The sequence below is a fragment of the Kryptolebias marmoratus genome, linkage group LG11 (assembly GCF_001649575.2).
Source record: "Kryptolebias marmoratus isolate JLee-2015 linkage group LG11, ASM164957v2, whole genome shotgun sequence".
Lineage (NCBI taxonomy): Eukaryota > Metazoa > Chordata > Actinopteri > Cyprinodontiformes > Rivulidae > Kryptolebias > Kryptolebias marmoratus.
The window spans coordinates 16,303,629-16,319,806 of NC_051440.1; the positions used below are offsets into that span (position 1 = coordinate 16,303,629).

The window sequence follows — 16,178 nt, forward strand, 5'->3', positions numbered from 1 at the left end:
TTAAAACATTTAGGCTTAATTTTTCTAAAAGCCTAAACGCTCTCAGTTTGCTATGCTTGTGGACATACTGTGATTTATTTTTAGTACGTTTGAATGTTGTTCCTGTTAGGTTGTGTTTTTGTTAACTGTGTTATCTGTCTTAACTTGACTGTGCACGCTGGGCTCGAAGTTTTGGTAAACTTTCTTAAGTTACTTGGTTGATCTCCAAGAGAACTGTTTCACTGCTGAAGTACAACCAATCCAGTCTTCTTAAAGTATATTTAACAAAGGCTTGGCGATTTAATGTGACATCTGGGAGGCACGGTGCTTTTCAGTAATACATCAACACATTCACACCCGCAACATATTGGTGTCATTGAAGGTTTTCAGCAAAGTCACTGTCCCCAGGTGTAATCGTACTGGATTTCTTCTTGTGTAAATCATTATAAATGCAAAACACTTTGTGTTTTGCACTGCACTTAAAAATTGTATGGGGACTTAAAAAAAAAAAAATTACTCAAATTTAGTATTTACAGCAATAAATTGGTAAAATTAAACTACATTGGTCATGGACTTTACCAAGAAAATAATGTCACATTTAGCAAAGAAAGACTAACTCTTTGTGTATAGTGTATATAGATATATGGTCCAGCAATTGTTTTTGTTTGTTTATTATTTACAGTAAGAAAATGGGCAAAGTAAGCATCATCACTTAACTCTATTCACATGAAGGATAAGGCAGTACTGAGCATGTCCGGTGCTAACCTTAATGCTGCCTTTAAAGAAGTTTTTTTTATACAGAAAAATGCCGACATTCGTATGAAAGAAAAAAAAAGATTTAAACTGATAATGACATATTTCCAGCATTTTTATCTAAAAGTCCATATTTATTTAGATTTTTTGCCACGTTTTCAACAGGAGTAACTGCAATGACTTATATGACATATAAGTCATTGAGTAACTGTTAAAATTTTTGATTTTGTTATTTTTCTTAATGGTTGGCATGGAAGGTTCTACTTTACGAGGTGTGCGTGAAGGCATCACGAAGAACCTCCGAAAAAAACCCAACTCATTCATCGTGATAGTCATCAAGCTAGCTGTCGTGTCCACGCCTTAATCGAGGACATGTGACGTCTTAAGGGTTGCAATGTAACTCGAACACATATAAGATCATATATATATAGACGTAATATCAGCAGGTGACTAGCTGAACAACACTTTGCTGCGAGGTGTACTGGGAACTAAAATTCGCGTTATGGGGAAGACACGGAGGTCAGACGATTGGTGGACTGTCAACAACAATCATGTTAAGCGACTTTGCAACCGCTCTGCTAGCTGCCTAATCCTCCTGTAACACCGGTAAGGGTATTACCGTTCTCGAGTAGAGGCAGGAAGCTTATTTTGCTACAGCATAGGTGGTTGGTCTGCAGGGATGGTTGGAAAAACATGGCCGATCAGGTAAACCGAAGCTAACGAGGTTGTGACTGCAATGCAGTGAAGTGTTAGCATGTTTTTGCTAACACGATCTAGCTAGCTGGTAGGCGCTGTCGTGTTCATGAACGGCAGTTTGACACAGTACCTCTGAGTTTGGAAGCTATTTAAAGTTAACATACGAAGCTTGGTTGATTAAAGTTGGCCTATTTTCCTCAGAACTTGTTAATAGAGTTCGGGGCTCTTGGGTGTGAACAATATGTGGATGCTGTTCGGACTATCAGCAATGACAGCAGAGTTACGCCACTTGTCAGTTGGGAAACGACTGGTGTTTATAGTTATAATTTATCTGCAGATCAACTGAAATCATGCCTGGGAAACTGAAGGCCAAAATAGTGGCAGGGCGCCACTTGCCTGTCATGGACAGAGCCAGCGACCTCACGGATGCCTTTGTAGAGGTAAGACATGCTTTTTTATTTTTAAATAATTTCAAAATATCTGAATCTGCAGCAACCTACCGATGACCCGAATCACACATACAGTTCATACAATCTGAGATGTTCTCAGTTAGGTAACAATGGCAGCAACATAAAAAAAAATCCACCTTGTTTTCATTTAGTAGTACTCTGTATTGAGAACTTATGAGCTTCCTATTGTTGTGGGGTTTATTATTTTATAATCATCTGTATGTCTTGTATGCAGCTAGCTTAGTGCGTGGAAGGTTTTATTGAGGTTCTGTATTGTTATAAATGCAGAGTGTGGTTTGGCATTGTTTTGCTGAAATAAGCAAGGTCTTCTCTGAACAAAAAAGTTCAATCTTAGGCAATATTTTGATTCTTTTTGTAGCGAATGATGCATAGTTAGTGGTTATTTTTATCATAGATGATACACAGATACAAAAATTCAAATGACAAACATTGAAATTTTGTTTATTTTGACAGCTGTTATGGTTTTAAGCTTATTTACATTATATTTATCTGTATAAAATTGTACTTGGTTAATTTGGTAAGAAAAAAAAAAACTTTCTGCACAATGTGGGATGTGTAAGAGCAGGTACAGAGCCATTTTGGTTTCTCCAATTTTTTTTATAATAAACAGAAATTAAGACAACTTAGGGAATTATTTAAAAAAAAATTGTTTTCTCATTTAAATGTCAAGCACTGCATTGATTTTGATAATTGTTTTGTTCTTGTAGCATGTGTTATTTGTAACTGTTGTAAAGAGTAACGAAAGTATTGGATTGAAGCTTGGTAGTGGTAGATTGAAGCCTGGAACAAAGTCTTGTTTTAAAACACATGCAAATGGCTGCACTCTGTTTTCAGTATTTGGTTTAATTAGTAAATGATGTTTTTAAAAGATGCTCATCTTGTGTTTCTATTTCTCAGGTCAAGTTTGGAACCACAACCTTCAAAACAGATGTTTATCCTAAGTCCCTTAACCCACAGTGGAACTCAGAATGGTTCAAGTTTGAGGTAAAATGGACTTTAATCTGTCTTTATTGCAGGAATGGTGATAATATTATTTAATAAAAAGATATATTTTTTAAATTCTCCTGATTTCATCTTGATGATGTGTGTATTTTACTTTTGCTCCCATTTGTCTGTTGTTCCTTGTCACCATCATATGCTATGTAGGTCGATGATGAGGACTTGCAGGATGAGCCGCTGCAGATCACAGTATTGGACCACGACACTTATAGCGCCAACGATGCTATAGGAAAAGTTTATATTGACATCGATCCGTTACTCTGTACTGAGGCTGCCTCCGTCATCTCTGGCTGGTTTCCCATCTACGACACCATCCACGGTACAAGATTCAGCCTGCACCACTTTCATAATTAAATCTTTGCTGGGTTTTAGCCTCTGATATGTTTGGTTTATTTCTTCATTAGGCATCCGGGGAGAGATCAACGTCCTTGTGAAAGTGGAGCTCTTCAACGATTTGAACCGCTTCAGGCAGTCATCGTGCGGGGTCAAGTTTTTCTGCAGTATGTTTGATTAAATGTATTTCAACTACACAAAAAAACACTATACAGAAGACGTTGCATATGAAGATCCTGTCTCTAAAATGTTTTTGGCACAGTTCTGAGTACGCCAATGGTAAATATAATGTCTCAGTGCTATCAGCACATCTTTAAACAAGGAACTGGCTGTTTTAAATCTATGCTAACAAATGGATAAGGAGCTAAAAGAAGACTTTTCTACCGGAGTCTAAACTGTTTTTTTTTTTTTCTCTCCGTGTGCTGTTTGCCTTAATATCACTTGCAGCCACTTCGATTCCACGTAGCTACCGGGCAGTGATTGTGCATGGGTTTGTAGAGGAGCTGGTGGTGAATGAAGACCCGGAGTACCAGTGGATAGACCGCATTAGAACTCCACGGGCGTCTAATGAAGCTCGTCAGAGACTCATCTCTCTCATGTCTGGTAGGAAAGCTAAAACTAATTCTCTTTTCCTTGAATCAAGAGGTTTATCTCTTGTTAACACGGTGGCTCCGTGTCACTCCCTGTTCAGGAGAGCTGCAGAGGAAAATAGGGCTTAAAGTCCTGGAGATGGGTGGGAACGCAGTGGTGGGCTACCTGCAGTGTTTTGACCTGGAGGGAGAGTCGGGCCTGGTGGTCCGGGCCATAGGTACCGCCTGCACGCTGGAAAAACTCAGCTCTGGAGGCGGCCCGATTTGCTGCCCGCACCCGAATACGGCCCCCGCTTCCAACGCCTGCAACTCCCCTTCGAAAGACGGAAAGGAGTGAGTATGACTCCCCCAAAAAACACAAGCATGGACATTTAACTCTGTTCGTGTGAGATTATGTTTGTGAGACTGAGGAGGAGCAGAGTGTGCATGAGAGGGAGAGTGTGTGGACGAAATGTACTTTCTGTTAGTTTGTGTAATTCAGCCATCACCCCTGTGTGTGTCTCAGTGTCCGGGATTCCTCATTATGGTATATGCCTGTTGTATATTGTGTATTGCAGCATGGAAATAACAACACACAACATAACCTGAGACACACACACGTACAGCACACACACAGCCATCCTCAGCCCCTCTCCCTTTTGCCTTCCTTGCTCCGTTAACGCTGCTCCTGCATGGCTTTCGCCGCTGCCTCTGCATGTTTTATTGCTTTGTGTCGTATTGAGCATCCAGCACGTCTCCTGCTCTGCTTCTTACAGCGCCTCCCTTTAGTTTTTTTTTTTTTTTCTTTTGTTGTTGATGTTTTGTTGTTCCAACCCTTAGTGGCTGATTTGTGATTTTTGGTCCCAGAACTGTTAGCACAACTGCAGCTGAGTGCATGTTAACTTCTGACTGTACTTTAATGTATATAAGTGAATGCCTACATCAGGGATGAAAACACCTTTTGACAACAATTTTGATCAATTTTGCAGTTTAAACAGTATATAGTTTTTGATAAGTGGATGGGGCGAGTCAGGAGGAGTAAAGGAACTCAGAGGAAAGATTAACTTTACAATTTCTGGCTTAATAGACTATATTTACTAAGATAAATAATATTTTCAAAAATGCTGAATGATAATAGGAATATTATACAGTTTTTGATGCCATATAAAACCCAAAACATGTACTGTCAATATCTTTTTTTTTTCTTCTTTGTAATGCATACATTACAATCAGTACGGATGTTCCTGCTTTAAAGTGCTGTCCAAGAGTCAAGTTGAGCAATTGAAGGGGAAAAATTCATTGTAACAAAAAAAGGTAAAAAAGGACATCTGCTGAAATGTGGATGAACTTACCATGGTATGCTAGGTTTCTTTTTTTATTAATAGAAAACTGCTAAACAGTTAAACCTACAGTCTAATTTTCTTTCCACTTCTAATTCTTTTCACAATAATCTGAATTATCCACAATGAATCATTTTAAAGAGATTTTATTTCGACCCTTCAGTTGTTTTCATCCCTGTTTTGTTTGACTGAGACCTAAGCTGGGTTCTGTGCATGATTTTCTTGTCACCTTTACATGACTTTAAATGAAATAACAGGACAAAAAGTGGGTGTAAAAAAAAAAAAAATAAATAAATAAAAAGCCCACTTTTTGCTTTTCATTTCCTTTTTTTGCCTCTTTTTTTTTCCACTCTACTGCAATGTTGTGTTGTTTCTGTGTGCATCTCTCTCTTCCTCTCTGCCTTCACTCGGATCGGGACATTTCTCACTTATGTCCAAACCACTCCTGCGTCTTCCTCCTCTCTCTCTCTCTCCCCTTTTCTTTCTTTCTCTCTCTCTCTCTGTGTGCTGATCGGCCCAGGTCTCCCCTTACCCATGGATGTCGCTCCACCCACAACAGCCCAGTGCATTCAGCCTGCAGCTCCCAGAGACTGTCCCAGAACTTCTCTGTCTCTGTTCCCACACTCATCTTCACTGGTACGCAGAGGCAGGGAAGGAGACCAGTTCATAGAAACTGTACAAATTCTGAAACACTAAGACATTATGGTGATGTGTTGAGCAGAAGGTGAGAAGGGAGAGTTTGTTATTGGGAGTTAGGATACTGTCATCCTGTAGATCCGTGCAGAGAAGGGAGGCACAATCCTGCGCCCTCAGAGAAAATACTAAATGGTGATATTAGACTTTCTCCGGTTAATAAATGATGGACAGTCCGGTTCCCTTTCTGCAGTTTCTCCACATTCACTTGACCTTCGCTTCTCTCCAATGGGACACATGCTTTGGCTCGTCATCCTCTGTTGAGTTTGACCTTTTTTGTGTTTTTTTTCTTTTCCACTTGTGTGTGTGCATATTTTTGTGTGCATTTTCTTTTGCTTCCCATGCTTGCTTTTTTTTTTTTTTTTTTCCTTTCCAGCCATCCATAGCACATTAAACACATTGCGCCCAAAAGCAAACATGTCACACATTTAAAAAAAAAAAAGTCACCTTCCCACTTAGGAGCAACATTGCGCATATGCACACGCACAGACGCTCAGAGGGTGAGGCGGTGACTGACGTGTGTGTGTGTGTGTTTGTGTGTCATGTTCTCCTGGCAGGCCGGTATTTGGTGAGGATCTGCCCTTGTCCTCCGGCCCGCCTACCCCTTTCAGATCCCTCCCCACCTCCTCTTCCTCTCCTCCCCCCTTCTCTCCCTCCAAGCCATGCAGCCGCCAGTCCTCGTCATCAGACACAGACCTGAGTTTGACGCCTAAGACGGGTAAGAGAACTCTGCCCGCCCACCTCGCCCATTCACACCCCTCCCTACTCCTAACCCCATCTTATGGTGCTGCTATGGTGATGTTTTCTAAGTTATTTTGTTTATGAATTCATTTATACCATATTTTTCAAAAGCTTGACTCGATTATTTTTATAATTATTATTATTTTCTTGTGAATGACATGTTGTGTTTTTATGTAGCCATTCCCTGCATTCCATTCGTCCCAGTGGCCTGGTGTGTCTTTTTTTTTTTTTTACACGATTTAAGAAAAAAGACAAACTATAAAATGAGCTTTGTAATATTGAGATGCACCAGATCATCTCTGTGTTGCTGCTTCCCTTCTAATATTTTGGTGTTAGAAGCATTGTGTCTCCAGAGGAGGCTCTCGTTGCTCTAAGGTCACTTTTGTGTTGAACCTTTTTACTTGTTTTTCACTGCGGAAATGATAAGTTTAATCAAATTCCATCTAGCTCAGAGAACCCTCTTACTGCAGCTGCCTCCAGAGCTTTTAGGACTGAATCAGGAGTCTGTCATCTGTCATTCCTCCTCCTTTCACTTTTCCAGTATTTTTTTTTTTCATCATCTTTCTCATCATCTGCTTGTCTTTGTTCCCCATTTTCCTTCTTTTTTCTGCTTATACAGTACAGTACATATCCAGGAATAATTGGATACCCTCCAGTATTTGGTGTTTTTAGCTATTTAACCAAACATCACATTATAAATTACTGTGCAAAAGTCTTTAGATGCCCCTCATTTCTTTGTTTTGTTTTTAAAGAGCCAAGCTTTTTAAAAAATCATTTAATTTGAATCATTCAGGCACAAAAGATATTTATCTCAAGGAATAAACTGGTTTCATGGTGACTCATAAAGACAATTTTGATTTGAATCTTTAGGATCTTTCTTTCAGAGTTAGCTTTTTAAAAATTAAATCTACAAAACAAATGACATATTTAGTAGTTTGACAGTCATAAAATGGTTAGCTAAAACCAACAAGGTGATTTAATAAAGACAAACATATAAATGGTAGTTTTTTTTTCTCATGTGAAAGATGTGTAGTTCACGTCATTGTAGAATATGGAGCCTTTCTTATTAAAAACTGACTCGTAAGATAAGTTTGCAAACATTTTTATGACTTTATAAAAGTATATCTTGGAGTGAACAGTCATGTCATGATTATGGCTGATTATCTGTCATTCCATGCCCCAGTTTAAGTAACTGGGGGCATCCCTGTTTGCATGTTTCATCTTTTTCTTTGCTTGTGTTGGCTTTGTCCTTGTTGCCCCTCTCTGCCCTCTCTCCTCATTGTTCTGTGCTCTGTCCATTCTCACTGTGTCTGTTTTTCTCTGTGCACCTTCCATCTGTTTTTTCGGCTGGACAGAGGACCCCCAGTCACTGAGGCGCAGGCCGGGGATCTTCCTCTGCCCCAGCTCCCCCATCCTCTCGACAGACACTCTGTCCCTTCCTGGCTCGGGCCCAGTGGGCTGTGGTCACGGCTCTGCCCCCAGAGCGACCACCCCGCCCCCTCCCTCCTCCACCCGCTCAGACTCTGCCTTGCTGAGAAAGAGCGTGTCCTTCACCGAGAACCTGCTGCTGGCAGCCTCCGGTATAGTAGGACTGCTGTGTGCCATCGAGTAACAGAATCTTATAGCAGTGAAGGGTTGTGGCGCCTCTCTTGATCAACAGCAGAACTATTCACACCCAGATCTTCCTGAAATGTGTTATGCGCGGTAAAACCGCCCAGATCACAATGTAAAGCAAACACTATCGGCTAAATCCTCTGGAATTTCCCCACCCCAAGCGTGTGGTTTGAGACTAGAAAAATGGTTAGAATTAGCTAGCCTAGGGATGAGAATGGAGCAGGTTTATTCACAACTGTTAATTCACTTTCACTTGATATGCCGTAAAGTCATTAATGTCACAGTGTCTTCTCCTTTGTTTGTCATCTGTGTTTAAACTGAAACCAGTCTCTGCTCTGTGGTCAGGAATGGGCAGTGGGGGCAGCGCGGGGAAGGAGGCGGGGCCCTTGAAGACCCTGCTCAGACAACAGACGCAGACCGCGCTCGAGCAGAGGGTACGGTGACGCTGAACGCTCGCACTTACTCACACATTTACTTACTCTGCTTACTTCCTCTTTGTGCAAACCCATATCCTATGAAATCTGTTTTTCATGGAATATGGGCAGGGGTGGAAATTAGCACCCGCCACTTCAAATATTTACCTGCATTTGGCCAGTGGCGGGTGCTAATTTCCATCAATTGAATTTGATCAACACACATGCCACTGTGGTGGGTTGGCAATTTGAACAGAAAAAGTGTTATTTGTCCTCTTGACATATAGTGGGCAGCAAAACCGATTATTTCAGACGGCTGAAATATTTGGTTCCCCCCTGGTAACTTTTGCAAAAAAAGAACAAATGTCTCCAAATTCACAGGACTTGTTGTCCATGATGAGAGGATTAAACACAGTTAAGGACTTGTTGGTAAATTATTTTTGTCCTATGTTTTAGAGAGGGAATCGATTATTTCAGACAGCTGAAATATTTTGTTCCCCCTGGTAACTTTTGCAAAAATAGAACAAATGTCTCCAAATTCACAGGACTTGTTGTCCCTGATGAGAGGAATAAACACAGTTAAAGACTTGTTGGTAAATTAACTGGTTGTTGTTGGAAAATTAATGATCTAAATAACATTCGACCCGAATGTTATTTAGTGGCTGCCCTGGTTCTACAGATTGGCATCAGCGCCGACCATAGAAAAAACACATCTTTCAGCGTTAGAATGTAGATGAACTGGTGTAAAAAGAACTTTCCCTTTCAGCTCAGCTTCCTCTTCTTTACCACAACAGATCAGAGCCACATCCGCATCATCACAGACACATCCCTGATTTGCCAGTCCGTTTCTTGTTCCATCCTTACCGTCTCCTCCAAACAAGAAACTGAGATACTTCAACTAGTTTAAGAAATGAAGATTAAACGTTTATTAGAAGTCCTAAATTCTGTAAAAATTATATGCAATAAAACAAAATGTCAGGCAGTTCAAAGCAGATGGTAATGGCATATATTCAGGTGTATTTGAGGAATTGTAAAAGATTAGGCACTGCCCAACCCTGCTGTGTGCACACATTTAAATCTGACAGGTTTTGTATATTGCCGTATGCCCTGTTGAACAGTTGTTGCTTCAACATGCAATTTGTTTTGCAAATCTGCTTCATGTGTCTGAGTTGCTGAGTCACAATAACTTTCAAACAACTGTAGACTTATGTGGAAGTTTTATATTTTGTGCTGAGCAGGTGTAAGTGGCTACAGGTCTGACTAAGACAGAGTAATGTTCCCTTTTTCTTGTCCTTTTTGACCATTTGTGCTACTCAGGGAGCGTCCTCCTCTGGGTTATTGTTAAACGTCAGGGTATGTCCCATCAGTGTGACGCTCTCTGTCTCCCCACCTTCAACCCTCCGTCCACCACCTCCCCCCCCCAACACCCTGACCAAACTGATGGCCACCACCTAATCTCAGTCAACTCCTAACCTGACCCTCCTCTGCTGCTTGTAGATCTCAGGAGCGTAGTTGTGGGCCGAGCAACATGGCAGATTGTTGGTGTTGCACCCACCACACCTCGGTAGAGTTACAAGCGTGTTGGGGAGAGGGCCAGAAGCTAAGAGTTGTGCTCTCTTCGAACACGAAGGGGCTTGTGTCTGTGTGTCTTCTAGATGCTCACGTTGAACATCTCTCACATTTCTGACTACCTCTCCTGAGTTTGGTTTTGATTTCCTGTCAGCAGCAGGAATGACGACGCTAATCTCATCGCCTCATTCTTGCCGTCTCGCTGGAATTTTTAGTTGGATTTGATACTAAAGAAATTGACGTTAGTCCTGCCTGATGCCTGCTCCTCAAAACCATTCATCTCATTCTGAGTCTGCACGGTTGGAAACCACAACTCCCCTACCGTTTTCTGCAGAGGTGACACCAACCAGCAGTCTATTTTTAGCTCCTTTTCTGTATGAATGCATGGATAAACATCATATTTGATTAAAGGCAGAAGGACAGGTGTCCTCTTGGTGGACAGAAACAAGCATGTAATCCATCCACACTGCCGATCCTCAACCACAAACTACTTTTGTTCTTCACGATCAGCTCCCAGATCTTTGAAGTATCCTGCCTTTTTATTAAAGCAATTGCTTAATCATTTCCATATCTAGATTGTTTTTGTCCAAGAATGTAATTTGATACGGAGCGAGTGCAGAATATCTCTCGTTACAGATGTGCATGTGGGTTTTTCATCGCACTGATTTTTACTGCATGTTCACACTCAGTCCAGAGTTACTTGTCACACAAGTTTACATACGACACTTACAGTTCTGTTTCCGACATTGTTGGTTTGCTGTGATTAATATGAATAAAAGTACAACTCAGTGAGCGGCAAATCATTTAAACCCTGTACTCATTTCAAATTTAAAGCTTACAAAACACTAAAAGAAAGGAGGCGTAGGCTTACAGTCATGTTGCACTGAGAAAGCCTTAGTTTTGAAAGGCTGTTATAACACATTTGGACCATGTTGTGGGTGTTTTTTTTCTGTTTTGCTGGAAAAAAAATCAGACTGACTGGTTTGTCTCCCTGTTTTATTTCTGTAGACTCTTCGTTTTTGAGTTTCAGATATTTACTTGTTGAACTGCAGGACACTTTGTCACAGTTCATCTAGAGAAGACATAAAATCTTTCAGTTTTTTTTTTTTTTTTTTTGTACGCTGCTGTCTTGTGTGAGAGTGTGAGCTTTTGTATGTGAATGCAACAACAAGCTATTTTAATTATGGTTTGTGGAGTCCACTTTAGCTCAGACAGTGAGTTTTCACAACTCAGTCCAGAGTTACTTGTCTCTGATTATTATCAGATTTTAATATAATGACACAGAAACGTTCCTAAATTGTTGAATTATTTCCCCCTGCCGTCTCTAACTCAACATATTTGTTAAGCCATTTTTTTAATCGATCTTTAATTGGTTCTTTAGTATATTTTAACTCGATGTGGGGTTTAAATAGTTTGCAGATGTCATTTTTGGTTTGTTTCCATTCCAAGCAGACAAGTCCTAAAAATGACCCTGAAATTTGAAACCGTGGAGCTTACTTTATCATTCAGGAGGATCCTGTTAAATATGATTAGCCAATTATCTTGAAAAGGTCAGGGTGTGTTTTTTGTTTTGTATTTTTTCCCTTTCCAAAGACCGACCGAGCTGTTTTCTGTCAACAGGAGTTCCCCTTCTTCACTTTGACCTCCTTTCCACCTGGTTTCCTGGTTCACGTTGGCGGAGTGGTCAGCGCACGCTCCGTCAAACTGCTGGACCGCATCCACAACCCCGGTGAGTTCAGCGCGCTCGGAGGCCCGGAGACTGACAGTAGCTTGTCCGTTGTGCCGTGAAAGGATGTTGAGTGCGCTCCTCCACTGACCGGGTGTGTCATGCGACTGTCTGGTGTTTGTTAAAACAGGCTGACAGTCGGTGCTGCCCATTATCCGCTTGTGTTGCACAGTTTCCCCACGTGTGGTTTTCGTTCAGATCTGTTAGCTTGATTAGAGAACAAAGATGCTGAAAGAAAGAGATGTACAAGCCCGGGTGAAAGCTGCTCCTGCAACGATGTATGAACATTTTAAGGGAAATAAATGTTGGGCTGTAATGTTGTCACCTGTGTCACACACTTTATGGACTGGGGCAACTTTCACCTCGTGTTTTGACTGGCTTTGTATGCGTTCCTCCTGGTCAGGTGACGTGTGTATGTGCTTGTTTTATTTGCTGTAGTGTGTGATGGGGGCTGTACACAGAACAATCGTGGTGCATGGCTCCAGTCTGTTGCCTGGGTGTGTCGGCTGCAGGTGGCAATATGGTGAAGTCATGTGCCGTCTTCTGTATTCTTTCTCATCTTTACTGTTTAAATAGGCTACACACCTGTGTTGAACTCTTTTTGTCAATATTTGTTTTTTTTTATTTCCATGCAATCACAATAACATAAAATATACGCACATTTAATTCAGTCTTACATTGCAGGATACATACAAAACAGATTTTACCGAGTCTTAAAATTTTGTAAACCAACATTACATATACAAAAACCTGAATGAGAAATGGATTAATAACAGACGTTTTCTCTTTAAATAAGGATCTTTTTGTCGATCTCCCATGTGTGCTGTTTTCAGAAATAAACAGAGCAAAAAGTTAATATTTACTAAACCTATTTAAACATAACAAGGGTAAATAAATGAGTTTTTTTTTTTTTTTTTTTACTGAACTGCTTAGCTGCTGTTCAGCTACATTAAAGACGTCCTGTGTGTCACACTGAGCAACAATGTTCACGTTGCTTTTTTGTACAGTCATGCAGAGAATGCAGTTCATACTGATTAGTTCACGCTGATTCCGCTGATCAAATATGGGGATGGTGGCTGAAAGCATAAATTTAAAGATGGTAAAACAATAATATTGTCTCATTGCTGCTAATAAGACCAAAGTATTTTACTGCTGATGCAGAAATCATACTGTGATGAAAATCTGAAGTGGGAAATAAAAAAAAGGGTCATGTGGAACTTGAAATTCTTTGACACACTATTATATTTAAATGGTATTTTTCGTTTAAAGTACTTTGAAAACAAATGGGCGTTAACTTTCATTGAACTGTAAATGATAAGCTGCTGAGAGAATCCTTTATCATTGATTGTAAATATTTTATTTAATTTCACTAAATTAAAATAAAACCAAATTTGTCCCTTTAGAGCACAAATCCTTTGAGTTTCTAGTGTTTTTTTTTTACTTTTTTTATTTGATATTTGTTAAATCAAATTGTTTTATTTGTTAATGAAAATAAACAGATGTGTATAGGTATTCGATCTGATCATTTAAATGGATAATTTATGATGCTGTAAAGAGCTGAAACACTAAAGATTGCTTGAACACCAACACTGAGTTTGTTTATGTGTGTTTTTCCTCCATTTCGTAGAAGAGCTGCCATTCTTGTGTATTGTAGGGTTTATTTTTCTCCCCTTCGGTGGGTGTGATAATTACATTAATATGTCACCATGTTTGTTTCCATGAAAAGCTCAGGAGTAGAAAGTAGCCTTGACTGGAGTTAGTTAGACTCGTACTGCATGCTCTGTTTTGTTTATACCTTCTCTTATCCTTCACTCTTAGAATTTTAGCGAGTCCTTATGCTTTGTAACATCTCTATTCTCCTCCTTTTCATCATCAGTCTTCTTTCAGATCGTTTTAGTCGTCCTGATTGTATTTTTTTGTCTTTGCATAGTGACTGTGGAGTGCCGCTGTTGTGCTGTGCTTGGTTGTTAGACTATCTCTTCTTTTCTTTTTCTCTCTTTTTCTGTACTAACGGTGTGTTCTGGCCCAGCCTTGGGTAACACGCGCTCATACAAACTGCTAGACTGGAATAGTGTCACCGCAGGTATTTTTTCCCCCTTTTACTGCTCTCACCCGCAAGAGTGATGGCGGCTCATTGAAGTTCAAACAGTTGCGCCCTCTCAGCGACAACCCAACAGTGAAATTTAACCAATTATAATATAAGTAATCTCAAGGCAATTCAGCGTCGCCTGATTAGCTAAAGTGGATGGATGAATTCAGTGAGCTGCCATCCTCCTCTCTCTCTGTTCTGTGTGAGTGTGTGCTGAGCTGAGCATGCTCTGTGTCGTCACCCCACTCCATCCAGCCTGGCCTGGCTGAAGCCCACCCCACACACACCCCCACACCACCGCACCCGACCCATCTTGTCGCATATTAGAGCTGCAGCCCCGTCCCCAACGTTGTCCCAGCGCTGTTTGTAACGCCTCCTGAATCCACGTCGTGGTCAAACCTGACGAGACCAGAGGAGGTTTAGGAGGTTTACTCTGTGACAAAGAGCCACATACTGGGCATGTGCATCCCTGACTCGCTGGGCCGTATTCATACTGAGAGTGAGAGAGGAGTGATGGATGAGCGGATGTTTGGAGGCAGATCGATCGGGTGGGTGGGAGGGTCTTATGAGGACAATTAAAACTGGATCTGGTTATGTATAATGAGAATGGAGAGCTCGGGGAATGGAAGAAGTCGAGTAATACAATCACCTTATTTAAAAGCTGGATTTGATGGACTCTAGTGAATGAATATGGCCCTTCTCTGGCCATGAACGTGCACATGGTCATGAGTGTGCATGTTGGTGAGCCCGTGCCTGTCTTGACATGCTACTGGTGGTTAAAGTAACCCCTCTGTGGGCCTGATGCCTGACCGTCAGTCATTCTCCATCTCTTCAGTTTGGTCTCTCGTTCTTTTTCCCTTCATCTCTTCCTCTCCCTCATCTCACCGAGCAGTTAAAATCCACTTTCTTCTTGGGGCTCCATCAGCATGTTGCCTTCCTAGGGAGTAATGGGGTGCAGCTCAGTACTCTTTCGTAGGTTCCCTCATGTTCTCCTTGTTCACTAATCGTATGTGTGAGGTCAATTTCTCGTCTTGTAACATTTAGGTTCTTTATAACAGAGCCAAAAAACAACGGTGTTTGGAGCAAAGCCTCACGAGACTATTGAAACCTCCATCCTTCTGAATGTAACACATTTACCAAAGGGAATAAATTGTACACCTCAGGCACCCTTTTTTACTTCTCTTTCAGCTGGCATGATTGTCTTTCAGTGCCTTCACAGCCACAAAATACATGTATGTTTGAATTTCCGAGTTTTAGATCATGCGTAGTGCCATCAAGAACTCTGACTTCTTATCTCACCTCTTCCATTGCCTTTATCATCCTCTAATTATCATAAATCATTCTCAGTGTCACTTTGTTTTACAAAGTGACGATTGGTTTTTGCTTGCTTTGAACTGATACATCATTTAACTCATAATTCACCCCCAAAAACGTACTGTTGGGTGTATACGTTTTTGGTAAGTCATAGGAGTAAGTGTATTTGAAGTTGTGAGGGCAGTCTTCTTATAATCTTTATTTAGTTTGACTTCTTATTATCTAGCTCCCTGTGTACTGTTAACTTTGTACAGAATCAACCAATTTAGAAAACCTTTTTTTATGAATATATTTTAAATCCATTTAATTCACAATGTTGTGTTTTGCAGATGAACCAGAGACTCGTGATGCCTGGTGGGAGGAGATTCGCCAGGAAATCAAGTCACATGCCAAAGCTCTTGGATGTCATGCTGTTGTAGGGTACAGTGAGAGCACGAGCATCTGGTATGTAGCACGAAATGTATCAAATTAGAAGAATTATGTCCTTTTTTAAAAACAAACCAATGTAAGCTGTTTGCATTAAACCTTTTGTAAAGTGCTGCTTACATATATTTCCCCCCCCTTCTTTTTGATCTCTTGGCCTGTCCTCATCACAGTGAAGAGGTGTGTATTCTGTCCGCTTCAGGCACAGCAGCCATCTTGAATCCTCGATACATGCGTGAGGGATGCCTTGATTTCGGAAGCACCGACCACAGGTTTGATTTTAGTCCTTGCATGTGTTTCATTAAGTGTTGAGGGCCTTTTGGGCCAGGGTTAGGGTCTCCTCATGGTTGAAGGGGTTGGGGCCTTTTGGCCCTGGGCTAGGGTTAGGGTCTCCTCAGGGTTGAAGGGGTTAGGGCCTTTTGGCCCTGGGCTAGGGTTAGGGTCTCCTCAGGGTTGT

General features: G+C 40.9%; 1 protein-coding gene across 12 annotated transcripts in view; it reads left to right on the forward strand.

The window, feature by feature from the left end:
• The first annotated feature begins 1,039 nt into the window (after window positions 1–1,039).
• Window positions 1,040–16,178, forward strand: part of c2cd5 (C2 calcium dependent domain containing 5) — a 25,853-nt gene continuing 10,714 nt past the window's right edge. For 5 of the 12 annotated variants that reach the window (XM_037978173.1, XM_037978174.1, XM_037978175.1 and 2 more), the window contains exons 1-12: window positions 1,042–1,437; window positions 1,766–1,868; window positions 2,796–2,882; window positions 3,045–3,216; window positions 3,302–3,397; window positions 3,678–3,833; window positions 3,922–4,153; window positions 6,390–6,550; window positions 8,533–8,621; window positions 11,790–11,898; window positions 15,628–15,742; window positions 15,895–15,993. In XM_037978173.1, coding sequence (XP_037834101.1) covers window positions 1,412–1,437; window positions 1,766–1,868; window positions 2,796–2,882; window positions 3,045–3,216; window positions 3,302–3,397; window positions 3,678–3,833; window positions 3,922–4,153; window positions 6,390–6,550; window positions 8,533–8,621; window positions 11,790–11,898; window positions 15,628–15,742; window positions 15,895–15,993 — 1,445 coding nt within the window. In that variant the 5' untranslated portion in view covers window positions 1,042–1,411. Of the gene's footprint in view, window positions 1,438–1,765; window positions 1,869–2,795; window positions 2,883–3,044; window positions 3,217–3,301; window positions 3,398–3,677; window positions 3,834–3,921; window positions 4,154–5,659; window positions 5,776–6,389; window positions 6,551–8,532; window positions 8,622–11,789; window positions 11,899–15,627; window positions 15,743–15,894; window positions 15,994–16,178 lie in introns of all 12 variants that reach the window. The other 7 variants (XM_025003679.2, XM_037978180.1, XM_025003678.2 and 4 more) reach the window with 5 other exon arrangements.